Below are 14622 nucleotides of genomic sequence, written 5' to 3'. Positions count from 1 at the left end.
CGGGAGGGAGGAAGCGGCGGATTTTTGCTTAATTTGGGAGGAAAGGAAATAAGGACGCGGTCTCTATCCCTCGCGCGAGCCGGTAATAAAACCCGCGTTTCATTGACACGTGCCGGTCATTTTGAATAAATCCCCACGCTGGGCGGACTCCACGGTTCTATTTATATCAGTTTACCTGCAATTATTTTTTTGTTATTTCGCTACGCGAAACTCTCGTGTTAAGTGTCGAGCATGTTGCATGTTTGGGAAGCGATGGATTGAGTGTAGTTAATCGTAAAAGGACTGTTGTGGGACGAGGAGGCGCGAGACATTTATGGGCCAGGTCTTTGAGAGCCAATGTATTTGTAATCGGCGAGGCGGAAGAAAAGTGTTTGATGAAATGCAATTGCGGAGAGAAATGGATCCGGCAGGGGCAGGAGGAGGGGGAGGATAGGGCTGTTTCGTGCTTCATTCTTTATTCTTTGTCTACTGACTGAGCAGTTTTAACAGGGAAAGCATTATTAATACGATCCTCATCCATGGAGGCCACCAAGGGATGGTTTCAGCGCTTTCAGCCCAAAGCAATGAAAGCTGCGTTGGGGAAAAAGAAAGATGACAATAATACCAACAATTGCCCTCGTCCTCCCAACGACGAAGCTCCTTCACCCGTTACCAAACAGAGAGTAGCCGCGGCCAAACAGTACATAGAAAACCATTACAAGGCTCAAATGAAGAGCTTGCAGGAGCGCAAGGAAAGGTACTTTCAATTTTCCCTCTTCCTTGCCTTCTCACTGTTTTCTTCTTTCAAATTTTCTGCCTCAAGTCCGTTTGCTCTTGGAGAAATCCTTACTCGTCTTCCCAATTGACCTGCGTGACGGGGTAGTAGTAAGGCTGCGCTAGTCCTGATCAGAGAGTAAGTCAAATTCAAGTAAGGAACAAGGCAGCCAGATGAATTGGGTCACTTGTAGCCGGTTTCCAGAGAGCGTGCTTATGGTGGACCTTAAATAGGAAAAAACCATTATATTAAAGAAAATTGCGATATAATCAGAAAAGTACGAATACAACAAAATGTAATATATATATATATATATATATATATATATATATAATTTATAAAAGTCGAACATAACCCTACACAACACATACATAAACTTTTATATGCTAATGATGAAAATATTCTCTACCAGTTGTGGAATCTGCCTGTATGATTGAAAATGGTATGTTTTTTTTTTTTTTTAATGTTCGCTGTTTCTCCAAAAGAACCTGCGGTTCAGTTTCTTTTATAACAAAGTCCTTGTTTATTTACGTTTATTCCGGTTGAATAGAAAAACACACTAAAGAAAACAGCCTTGTTCAACTCTGTTTGGTAACCTTGCTCGTCTTCATTACTTTGTATTAAACGCACGTAATCTGAACTCTGTCTAATGCCTCTTTTAATGCCTCTTTGATTACTTTGGTTAATGCCTCTTTTAAATATTGTACTACTTAAAAACAACCGTAACATCAATGTTTCGTTGAGTTTTCTGGGACAGTACATCAACGTTTATGATCACACTCTGTGAATCCACCATTGCTATGAAAGAGGAAAAGTGAATGTTTTGCAGATTTAGCTCGTCAAATGTTGACCAATATGCCAACAGGGAAGGGAAACTGAGGAGCCATGAAACTGATAATTCCGGGCTAACATAAAAGCAACAATAAAACCAGAGAATGAGGAGGAAAAGAAAAATATAATATATTTAATTGTGGTAAGATTTAATAAACATAATTCTATACAGTAAACTCAGAATTTATAATATAATTCAGTCTAATCGTGATTACGCAATACACCTACAATAATTTAATACTGATAAATCAAATCAAACAGTGTAATAATATTTTAATTATAGTATACTGAAGATAATCCTATGTGGAATCAAGTTTTAATGTTTACGCTTTTGGGGTTGGCCTATTCTAAAGAGGCAGTCGAATTTTAATTTACTATCATTGTCAATTTTAAAGTGTTTGATAGAACAATTTGAAATTGTTGTATATATGATAAGGAATTCTATACGGTTGTTTGAGTGGTTAAGCAATAGAAACATTATTTAATTGGTTAAGTGTTAAATTTTGAACCAGGGTTCAAGAATGCAAATGAAGAGAAATTCAAAAACAGATGACACGATAAATTATCCTGGGAAAACCCTCCACTTGAGGGTGGAAAACTCAGCCCCACAAAAGATAGACCCTTTACTGTATTCTCAAAACAATTACAATGTTCTCATGCTAATAATTGATAACTCTTCAGTCAACAATAAGCCTTCTTCATAGTTCAATCACTTTAGTTATGTAACAACAAAATATCAAATGCTACAAGTATCTCATAGATACTTCTGACGACAAGAATGTTTTTTTAGACATTCAATGATCATACACAATCATGCACAGAAGAATTCTGAAGCTGTAGCATGTATCATGCACAATACAGAAATATAACACTGTATTTTTAGACACATGAATTAGCAGAAATAGGTCACACACTCTGTCGTCTTCATAATTTTTGAAGAGTAAAATCAATATACCACAAAACTCATACACATGCTCATGCAATACTCAGAAGATTAACATACAGTAATCTCACATAATGATAATATTCAGTCATTGAAATTTCAGACTTCCATCTATGCTGCCATTTCACACACTCTTCTGCTAGAATAGTCACCATCACCACACACTTAATCATTAAGTGAAGTCGACCCGCATCAATTGGCTAAGTCCCATTAACTCATGGGGCAGCACCCATTACACATATAATGAACCAATGACAGTTACACTTGAATTGTTGACACTTAAATTCTCATGATCATCAACAGCCACATGAACACAAAGATTATTCAACCTTTGACAATACACAGAGAATGAATCAATGAAAACTGACAGGTGATAAATGCAAGCACAATTAGAACGTCCTGTATTCGGCCAAACATATGAGCCAACTGATGATACTTGAATACCTTGTGATTGGCATGAATGGTGGCAGTTAAGAATGGGAATCAATTCAACTTCAACAAATATCTAAAACATCAATGACAGGTGTAGAGAGAAGACACGAAGATACAAAAGCTGAAGATGGTTACTTGGCCAACTCCCCATCTCTAACACAATGGTAACAGTAGTATATCAAATCCACTGATATAACTGCAAATGCATCATAAGAAACAGTAAGGATGCTCTGCAACCACATATTGCTTGGCAAGAGAGCTACAAAACAGAAAAGACAGCAAGAATGAAAGACACAGAAAAGATATCAACCATTATGGTTAGATTGTCACCTCACAATGAGTGTAAGATGCACAAGTGTACATCATTGTGAGATTGTCACCTCACAATGATATTCACCATGGCTCATCTAGAGGATAAACACACAATTACAAGAAAGTCACCACAGATTGTCTCATGTGGTGTTGTGATGGCGTGACACACATGACATCCACCACAAACCATATCAGAGGGTGGTAAATAAGGGCTTACACCTCAAGTCTCTCTCAAAGAGAAATGCATTATGAGGGCTGACACCTCAATTTCTCCATCTCAAAGAAATGTACTACAAGACCTGACACCTTAATTTCTCCATTTCAGAGAAATGCACTATGAGAGCTGACACCTCAATTTCTCTGTTGAAGAGAAATGCACTACAGATATTGATACCTAAACTTCTCAGTCTCAAAGAAATGCACTATGAGGGTTGACACCTCAATTTCTCCATTTCAGAGAAATGCTAGAAGAGTTGACACCTTAAATTTCTCTCACAGAGAAGAATGCATTAACAAATCCTCATGATGATGTGGCTCCCTCTAAAGCTGTAACCTGCTGACTTTCTCGTCCAAGGTTGCCTTTGTAGGTTAGTCAAACTCACTTTGACTGTTAATTTCTCCTCTTTGAAGGAAGAAATAGCCTCTTCCTCTTGGAGAGATGTCTCCAGTTGTGTGCTACCAACTTAGTCCTATGGCAGTAAGCTGTGTCTCCATTCTTCAGCCAAGTATCCATAATCCAGGAATATCATGACCTAGGTGTCTTCAAAAAGGCCTTCTATCCTACATACGTGGGACTCCATCCCATGAATCATAGTCCTCAAGACTGCTATAGTTTCTTGATCAGTAGAGATTACATCCTCACATGGTCTACTCCCTTTGAACCAATATGACCAATATCCTCGGAAGTCAACTGAAGCAAATCCTTCTCGATAATAGATAATCAACCATTGTAATGCATCACTTGAGATAATCAAATGTCTTTAGGTTCGTCCTCCTGCAGTTACCTTCAACACTTTGGGAAAAATGACATTTTAAAAGTTTTTTTTTTGTCTAATTTAGTCTATTCGAACCTCCAAGTCTTAAATAGACCACTAAAAAGGTCAGAAAGGATGTTTTATATGTCCTTTGGACTAAACGGTTAATATATATGGTGGTATGTTGTTTTACGATTAATATAGTGGTGTATGAACTTATTTGCTGCTGCATACATTTTAAAAAAAACATATGCTTTTGTATGGTCAAATCCAAAATGAATTCAAACCCACCCCCAAAAATATTTGAACAAACTTTGAACTTGAATTTGATCTGGCAATTTAACCAAGAGGTTTGCGTATTGCAGCACAATTTGTTGCATTGTCAGTGATGAATGGGACTACATTTTGGGGATCACTCTCCATTGCAGTCTCACCAAAAAGTAAAAACAACCAGCAATTTGATTTCACTTTTTCTGATGCAACTATTGCTTTCAGGAAGACTGTGTCGCTTTTGGTTGCAACAAGAAAGTTGACTAATATACAATGGCCTTTCTCTCCAAAATAATTATTAAACAAACTTAAATTGACATTTTGTAAACAAAAAAAAACTCTCACAAAGACAAATTGCCCTAAAGTGAGGGCATATCAGTTAGAGTTGTTTACATACAATGAAACGACCAAAAACAATATTTTTTGCCTCCAAGCTGCCATTGTTGGGATGTGAAGGTTACTTTACATTCTTTAAAGGTGAGGGCTTAGCAGTTAAACTAATGTGAGTGAAATAGCTGCACAAAAACATTTTAACCATCAAAGTTGAATGACTTTTTTTTTCAAGTTCTGATATTTTATAACCTTGTTTTATAATAAGGAACTAAGATGCCATTTATTTCCAATTATTTAAGTTGTAGGGTTGTAAATTTGTAAGGTTCTTTTTGTTTTATGTTCACATAAAATGGATCATTTAATCATCAAAGTTGAATGACTTTTTTTTCAAGTTCTGATATTTTATAACTGTTTGTATAATAAGGAACTAAGATGCTATTTTTTTCTGATTATTTAAGCTATTTTTTTTCTGAATATTTAAGTTGTAAGGTTGTAAATTTGTAATATTCTTTTTGTTTTATGTTCACAGAAAATGGATGGTGGTTCTAGTTTAATTGCACTCAATGTAGAGAGTTTATTTAAATTGGATGCAGCATCACTTCTTTGGTAACATACTACAATGATTGAACAACTTCCTTTTGGTGCGGGTTATTATTGGTGTTATAGCAAATGTGGAATTGAGTATATGAGTTTGAATAGTCAGGTGAAACTCACTTATGCAGTGTTCCTTGTTCCTGAATTAAAATTTGATTTGGGCTGAATTAAAAAAAAGGTTTCCAAAGCAACAAATAATAGGGTCTATTAAAGAACAGAAGGATGCCAACATGTTAAGTCGTAAGTCAAAGTAACAAGCATATTCTCTTGCTAAGAAAAGTTTAAAGAAACCCCCTAATGGTTTGTCACAACTGGCTGGTTGACATCCTTTCATACCATTGTTACCATCTTCCCAAGAAATGAATCTTTTGCATAAAAGGGGCACATTGGACAAGGTCTTCAAGAATAAAGTGAGGGAGGTTGATGATGGAAGCTTTGCTTGTGGCATTTATGTCAACAAGCTTCCTTTCAACCCTAGATCACCATATTGGTAGGATAAGGTGATGGCCATGGTCCTGGGTATGAAATGGTGCAAACCACCTTATGAAAGCTTCAGTAGAGTTACCATTGAAAGCAATCAATGATACATGACTTGAAATAAGTGTCCATTTTTGATGAAATTAAAGATTGCAAAAATAGATCATTGATCAGTGTCCTTAGAGTGTCCCCTAAAAGAGAGACATTTTTTCAAAGTAGTGAGGGGCAGGTGAAGGGTACAACTATTTCTAATGTCTGCATAGAATCATCTGAAATAGTGGGTCCCACAAATGTTGTTCAAGTCAGAACTAACTACACAAAAAATTGTAGGATAGTTTATTCTACAGTGGAGGGCATGTGTAGGCATGTTTTTGGACATTTTGTGCTGTTCTCTCCTTCAATCGATATTGCAAAAGATTCGCACAGAGTCAGAGTGAGTCAAAAAATCTATATGGAGGTTTAGGAGATTTAAATGTGTGTGACTAGTCATCATATGTGAAGGCATCTTCAGGACCTTCTCTTCAACTTGGAGTTTCTGGAACTAACATTAATTTTATTTTGTAGATATTTTAAAAACTTTTTATTGTTGATATGTAACTTGTCATCTCTTATATTCGGTTTGCCTATTTATTCCCAAGAACTATTTTTTCTGCTATGGATTTTTGTAGGAGTTAAGTACTAAACCATAACAAAGGTTTGGCAATTAAATAATACTATAATGAGTGTCTAGCTTATAAATATAAATGCAGGGTTGCTCCTACAATGTTAGGCGTTGCTCCTTGGCATATGCTCATACAATTTATGAGCTCAGTTCTGTAAATTCATACAACCTCTTAGGTGAATAAAATAGTATCTTTAGTCCCACAATTTTATTTATTTATTTAATGATTACCATTAGAATAAGTTATTATTGCTAATTTTATCTTTACAGTATAACTAATTTAGTTTGTTTCTCTTTTCTTACAACTTGTATCTAGTTTGTCTTCCATGTTTTGCTGAGCGTTTCCTGTATTCAAGTAATTGAGTTACTCAGACACTTTTCCACACCATGTAAATAGAATTGTACAATGTTCTTTCATATAACTGCTGCTCTCTAATGTAAGATCAGCTCAAGCAAAGGGACTGACTTAGATTGATGGTTTTGCATTATGCTTATGAAGTTCTATTATTTACGTTCACCAGATTGAATTCTCTTTATTGATGTTAGTACACCAGATTGAATTCTCTTCATTGGTCTTAGTACATTTGAAATCTGTAAAGCTTTCAATGAGTTATAATCAGTTAATTTTTTCAAATGAGGTATGGATGTTATATTGTAAGGAAGTCAAGGCCCTATTCTTTATGAGGAATGGGAATCATGCTAACAAGAAGTTTAATTGGTTTTCTCATTGACAATTTTTTTTTCTTTCACTAAATAAACCACATAGTCCTGCCTCATTTGGGTTTCACAAATTTATGGAATACTTATCATAAGGTTTAAAGTTGTATGCTTTTGTGGTCATTTATGAATTGTAAATGTTAATTTCTTGATTTTCTTAAATCCATGAAATTTTTTTTATGGCACTGGTTAATTCTTGTCCAAATCTTATTTACTGTTAACTTTACTGTAGCAGATACTGAATCTTGAGAGGGAAATACTAATACTTGCTACTTGTCTGTTGACTTTATGTTTTTTTAGAAGATGGATTTTGGAACGTAAACTGGCAGATGCTGAAGTTTCTGAAGAGGAGCAAAATAACCTTCTAAAGTATCTTGAAAGAAAGGAGACAGAATACATGCGTCTTCAACGACACAAAATGGGTGTTGACGACTTCGAGCTATTGACCATTATAGGCAGGGGAGCATTTGGGGAGGTTAGTCTCTCTGGCTGCTTTGGCCTTGCGGACGTTATTAAAATTTTTCATTCATTCATTCTGTCTCTCAGTGTACACTTTATATACAGATTTGCTGGCATCCAGTAAAATGCTACCTCGAATCTGTCCCGATTTTTTCCCTTTGGTTTTGAAGGAAAATTCATATGATTATACTGTTTTCTGAATCTTAACAGAGATAACATGCTTGTCTGAATGAATTATATTGAACAACATTGCAGGAAATCTCATTACATATGGAGTCCAAATATTTAGAGTAACAGTGATAAAAACTCTATATTTTAACGTCTACCACGAATAGGTAGATGTGAGACTTTGATAACTTTCCATTTCTCCAGGCAACTTGTAGAACAGAATTTCTGTTATAGCTAAGATGGATTTGTTTTCGCACTCTTCAGCAACCTGGAAACTTGACAGCCACTTTCACAGAGACTTCTGTTGTTACATTATACCCCAGTCCACATGCACCGACATACAAACAGTGGATGTAGCACCCGTAAGTCCTCTGTTATGATATTGCTGAGCATAGATAATTTTTCCTCAATGTTTAGTCACCAAATAAGCACCAGAGTAAAGGAAGTTAACGGAAACTACAAGGCTAAGGAAAGATATGTGAGACTACAAGTCAGAAGGAAACCATGATGCAAGCAACTTCCACGGTATTCACTCAACCTTGAGAACTCTTTCCTGTATCTTTTCCCAAACTCCTAAAAGTCTGCTCTCTACAATACCCCTCCAAATGGATTTAGCGTGAATTTCTTCTGATATCAAAGATATGATGCCGAAGTTCTACATTTCTGTTCAGCGGCTTGAGTGGTTCTTTTGATACAGCTGAAATTTGCCAATGAGAGATTCACCACTAATATTTGTTTCCTGTGATTTAAATAAGATGCGTATTGCATGTAGTCACGTCAATATTGACTCTACAAGGGAATTTTGGAGTCCCACCTACACAGAACACAGACGGATACTTTGCAGTTCACACAAACGATATGAAGTTCCTTAAGCCAGCACTATCACGTTGATGAGTACTGCAACAATACAGTCCAGTTCTGAATTTTTTTGTGAAATAAGTGATTGCTGGACACTTCAATATTTTAGCAGACTCTCAAGAACTATGAATACTTGAGCTACAATGAACTTCAAACTCGAGAGATTTTCATGGCACATTTGACTCAATATTCAATTAACTTCAATAATTCAGGAAATTATGGTGCTAAAGTGTAGTTCAGTTGCTTTGTATATCTCCAAAATTAAGCAAACTACAAACTTAAAAATTATCCTGAGAGCATCTTTCAACCCTCAAGATAATGACCTTCTGAAGAGTCTGTGATCTCCAGAAGCTGGATCCTCTGCAATTTCTGCAATATTCTTGTCCAAATTCTCAAATATGGTCTTCTACCCACTGACAACTCCCAATGCTTTTTAACTTGATATCCAAATGTGATTGCCAAGAACTCTGTTAATTCCTTTAATTTTAATTTCCCTTCAGCTGATGTGAGACAAAAAAGGAGTATTTCACCCAATTAAATAATAATATTATTGCAAGTGAAATATTAATTTCTGAATCAAATACTAATGTAGGGACGACTTATCGTTTAATAAAAAATTATAATATTAATCTCACTAATTAGTGAGAGACATTATAGTCCTCCCTCCTCAAAATTGCTTGTCCTCGAGCAATTCCAGTTTTGGATGCAACAAAATTTGCTAATTCTCCCAAGTTGTGTGTTCTTCTGACAGGCTTGTACCCTTCACTAGGCACTCTTTAATCATCCATTACCTAAGAGTATGTTCCCTGGTTTCAATAATTGCTTCTGGAATTAAGATTAATTTTTCCTTCCTCATCTGTGTAGGTGGCAACACGGAAGAGGGAATTACATTATCACCCAAAGGTTTCTTTGAATGTCAAACATGAAAGACATTGTGTATTTTACTGCTTGCTGGTAAATTTAATTTCTATGCCACTTATCCAAGTCTCAAATAAACCAAATCACCAGCCTCAAAATGGCTTTGAAGTCTATGCTGATCTACATTTAGCCTCTTCTAGTTTTGGGTTTGTTGGAGATCTTTCAAGCATTTCATGCCATCATGGCTTTGCTGCAACAAATCGTTTGCTCTAGGTACTCTACTATCCCCCAACAATAAAACCATGAAACTTGAATGCGCCTACACATAGAGAGACATAAATGAAGACATTTTGATTGGCATGTGATATGTAGAGTTGTGTATACTCACTCAAATGTAACCATTTGACCCACGCTTTCTACTGCCCTGAAATATAGCTTCACAGGTAATATTCTTCCCACTCGTTAATTATTTCTGTTTGACCATTGGTTTGTGGATGGTATATAGTGCTCAGAGTGAGTTCTATCATATTCAGCTTAAACTATCCCAGCAATAACAAACTCAAAAACTTGTTGTCCTTGTCACCAACTATGTTCCAGGGTAACCCATGTAATCTGAAAACCTCCTTAAAGAATAAATCTGCCATTTGTGCTGCTGTAAACTCTGCCAAAACTGCAAAGAAATGGACAAATTTAGTGAACTTATCAAGTACCACATAAGTACAGGTTTTCCTCACACGATGGTAATCTAGTAATAAAATCCTTTGGAATGCTTTCCCTTTTTTGATTGGGAATTGGCAGGGGCTGCAATAAACCATCATGGTATGTGCGTTCTTATTTATTTAGTTGACTATTGGACACTCTTCAACAAGCTTTAGGACTTCATTTTTGAGCCCTTTTTGACTAAACCTGTCCCTGAGTTGCTTTTTTGTTTTAAAGATCCAGAGTGACTAGCCATTAAAATTTCATTGAAAGACCTTATGATTAACATTTAGAATTTAGAATTGCGCACTAGAAATATTCTACTTTCACAAAAAATGAGCTTTTTCTGAACTGCATATTTTCATCATGTGTAGCACCCTCCAAAATACTATAAGCCGACGAATCTTTTGCATACTCTGCTGATATTAACTTCTTCCAATCTCAAAGAACATAAATGAGGTCATCTAGACAACACATTAGCCACTATGTGCTTTTTCCCTTTGACATAAACTATGTCAAAATCATAAGCTTTTAACTTGCTTACCCACTTTTGTTGTCTTTTTCTCGAGCCCTGCTGATTCACAAAATATTTGAGGCTATTACAATTAGTTTTGACTGTGAATTTACTTCCCACAAAATAAGGTCTATATTTGGCCATTTTGTGCATCTTCGCCAAGATTTTCTTATCATATATTGAATAATTTTTTCCTGCTCCTCTTAATTTATCACTTTTATAAGTGTTTGTTCTGCATTAAACTTTGTTTGTTCTGCATTTAAACTTCTATTTCTTTACCACATGTATCACACTCAAGTTCAAAAGGCTTAGAAAATTCAGGAATCCAATATTTGTTTGAACAGACCAAAACATTTCTGTCCCAACGTAGACTACACAAAAGCCCCCTTTTTCTTCAAATCAGTCAACGAGACAGCGACCTGTGGAAAACCCTTAACAAATATTCTAAAGAGCCTACACAACTGAAAAATTAACTTTGAGCTGTGATAAGTTGGTAGGTGGAGGCCAATCAATGATTGCTTAAAATCTTTCAGGATCACTAACACCTTCGGAGTTGATATGACCAAGATAGAGGAGTTCTGTTTATCCAAATTCACATTTTGATTCTTTTGCAAAAAAGATTCCCTCTCAAGTATACTTAATACTTCTTCCAAATGCCCCATGTGCTCATCCCATGTTCTACTATAAATCAAGATATAATCTGAAAATATAAGAACAAATTTATGGAGCTGCTTGTTGAGTACCCTGTTCATACAAGACTGAAAGGTGGCTGGAGCCATAGTTGAAAAATTGGGACTCGACAATAATTCGTTTGACCCAATTTTTTTGAAAAACTTGATATTGCCGAAAACTTGGTGGAAAATTTGGCAATAACCAAAATAATATAATATAAAATAAGTGATAAAACTATATGACTGCCAACTGTTTAAATATAATGTATAAATAAAATATTATATTATATTATACCAGTCTTAGAAAAAACATTATAATATTATATTAATATAAATACTGTATTATCATATTACAATATATAATTGCATTTGTAATAAAATTATAAATACTGTTTGTTATAACCATAATATGAAGTAATAAATATTATTTATTTGTATAAATTGATTCAAAATTTCAAAATTTCACCCATATTATAAATATTATTTTTAAATTTAATCCCATTTGTAAATTGAAATAAAATAAAATAAATATAAACAGAGATTGTAAAACAAATAGAACTGTTGAAGTTTGTTGGAAAAATTGTGATAACATGTGCATTGATGTTGATTCATACAATTCAATCAAAACTTTCTACAGCTACCATATTGAATTCATAAATGTTGTAATCTCAAGGATACTTGATAAAGATCTGAAAGGGTCTTAATGTAATATAGGGAACCAATCTGCAATGTACCACAAATTATCTCATTCTATGGGTGGATATTCAGATCAGATTGGAATTATGTTCTTGAAAACACATTTAATCTCAACCTATGTGTTTATACTGACTGTCAACAGACATTTTAATCAGTGGAAATTGAGCAATGAATTACATTGCTTCTATGGTATTTCGTTCAGCTTTGAAAAGGGAAGTCGACTACAGTTGGGCTTAGACTTAACAGAGAAAATAAAATAAAATAAGACACATGAACTGCATCTAAATATGGCTTTTCCTGCCGTGGCCAGAACTCCTATTCACCTGCTAAATGATACTTTTCTTAGACTTTTGTCACCGGTAGAATTGAGGAAAAGATGGGAAATCGGGGGTGTGAAACACTAAAAAGTTGTTCGGCTGAGAATGTCCAAACTCGGCCTGGTATAATTTGCAGCAAATAGAAAAAGAGATGAAAGAACGATTGGAGGAAGGAATCCGGAAATGTTTAAAACGAATGGAATAATAATAAGTCTGGCTTCTCTCACGACTTCCTTAAATGAAGAGAAAACATGACTCCTTGGCTCCCACCGGTTACAAAAAGATTATTTGCCCATTCGAATTCCAAGCATTGAATCAGTTGGAAAAAGAGAGGGAAAAGAAAATAAAAATGTTGGAAGAGAAGTTTGGAAAGATTGACAATTTGAATTGTCAAATATTAAATCGATTTATCATGCCAAGTGTTAATCGGTCAAAAGCGAGAATATTAAAAAAGGAAAGAATAGAGTTGGAAGATTATAGTTCAAATATTATAATTCAAATGTTATTATATCTTGAATATTATTATTTACATAAGCACATGTAAATATATTAATGAGGTGACAACGCTTAGTTAAATTATTATAATATAACAGTGCAATTTCATTTTTATATCTATATGCACGTATATAGATATATCTATTATAATGATATGATGAAAGATTATTTAACTTCTTTTGAGGTATGTTTTATAATTCAATTATTTTAATTAAATTATTTATTTAAATAGCTCCTGCGGGTCCCATAGATGTATCCTATTTTCAAATTGCTAGGTCCTTAACCCATTTGCCTAGTGATGGTGATGCTCCTGCCTAATTCTTTTCTGACAATGCTTCCACCCCTTCGACGTGTTTCCTGCAAGGAGATTCTCTATAATTAAATTATATATCATAATAAATTATTTAATCATAAATAATCATAATGGTTAACCATCTTCTCAATTCCATGAATTCTTGATAAATGATCAACGAACTTGTTATCTACACTTGAAATTATAACGACCAACCAACTTACCAGTTTGCAAGATTATAACAAATTAAACTGCCAACTGACTTCATGTGAACCTCAACGGCTACTTTTTAAATTAGGTCAAAAATTGGGATGTAACACTCCTACATCATGTTTGTCCCATCTTCCATGCTTGCGAAAGGGATTTTTATTTAAATCTGAAATTAATTGTTTTCCAGCCAATGCTTGGTTTGATAAGGAATGCAAGAGGGCTAGGAGAAACCTAAGGGAGTCAAATAAAACTAACCTTGACATTAAGGCCTACAAACAGATCCTAAAGAAGAAAAAAACTGATTTTATGTTCACAAGGAGAGAGGAGCTAATTTTCTTGGGCAGAAATAACCCCAAACGTTTTTGGAAAGAACTCCAACCAAGGAGAAGACAAACTGAAAATAATAATATTACTGCCAACCAATGGTTTGAATATCCTAAGAAACTTTATGAACAAGAGGGTGGAGTGGGACAGCCACCTTTGGTCAATGATGATGCAAATCTTTTCACTGTGCAAGAGATAGAGGCAAGGATTAAGAAGTTGGGTGGAGGTAAAGCAAAAGACCTTGTTGTGCTCCAAGCAGAATATCTGAAGTGGGGTATGAAAACTCTTGCACTGCACATCACTGAAATTTTCAACAAAATTTGCCAAGAAGGGTTTCCGAAAGATTGGAGAATCAGCCTTGCAATACCACTTTTTAAGAGTGGTGATATTAACAATCCCTCCAACTACAGGACTATAATGATCAATCCCCTCTTTGTTAAACTTTTTGGCAGAATGATAGAAACTAGGATCAGCAAATGGGTAGAAGAAAACCATAAACGTGCTAAAGAGCAAGTTGGTTTTAGGCCAAAGCACTCGACAGTGGATCACTGTGTCACTTTGAGACACATTATTGAAAAAGAGTGGGAGAAAAAGGAAGAGGTATTTTGTTGCTTTGTCGACTTTAAAAAGGCTTTTGACACCGTCCCGAGAGACAAGCTTTGGTTTAGGATGGAAGAATTGGGGATTCCTATGCATCTCAGAGCTGCTGTTCATAGGATGTACGAAGAGGTGAAAGTTAAAATCAGAACTTCAGATGGCATTT

General features: G+C 35.1%; 1 protein-coding gene across 2 annotated transcripts in view; it reads left to right on the top strand.

Moving 5' to 3' along the window:
- The first annotated feature begins 370 nt into the window (after positions 1–370).
- The window catches only part of LOC149552378 (uncharacterized), a 96471-nt gene continuing 82219 nt past the window's right edge, over positions 371–14622 (top strand). For both annotated transcript variants that reach the window (XM_089787917.1, XM_089787918.1), the window contains exons 1-2: positions 371–736; positions 7599–7773. In XM_089787917.1, the coding sequence (XP_089644043.1) occupies positions 519–736; positions 7599–7773 (393 nt within the window). In that variant the 5' untranslated portion in view covers positions 371–518. The remainder of the gene's footprint in view (positions 737–7598; positions 7774–14622) is intronic.

This window comes from Cupressus sempervirens, chromosome 6, assembly GCF_028749045.1.
Source record: "Cupressus sempervirens isolate cs-2001-9-10 chromosome 6, ASM2874904v1, whole genome shotgun sequence".
Lineage (NCBI taxonomy): Eukaryota > Viridiplantae > Streptophyta > Pinopsida > Cupressales > Cupressaceae > Cupressus > Cupressus sempervirens.
Note: the sequence above shows the minus strand (reverse complement) of the source record. Positions and strands in the feature narration are given on the sequence as shown.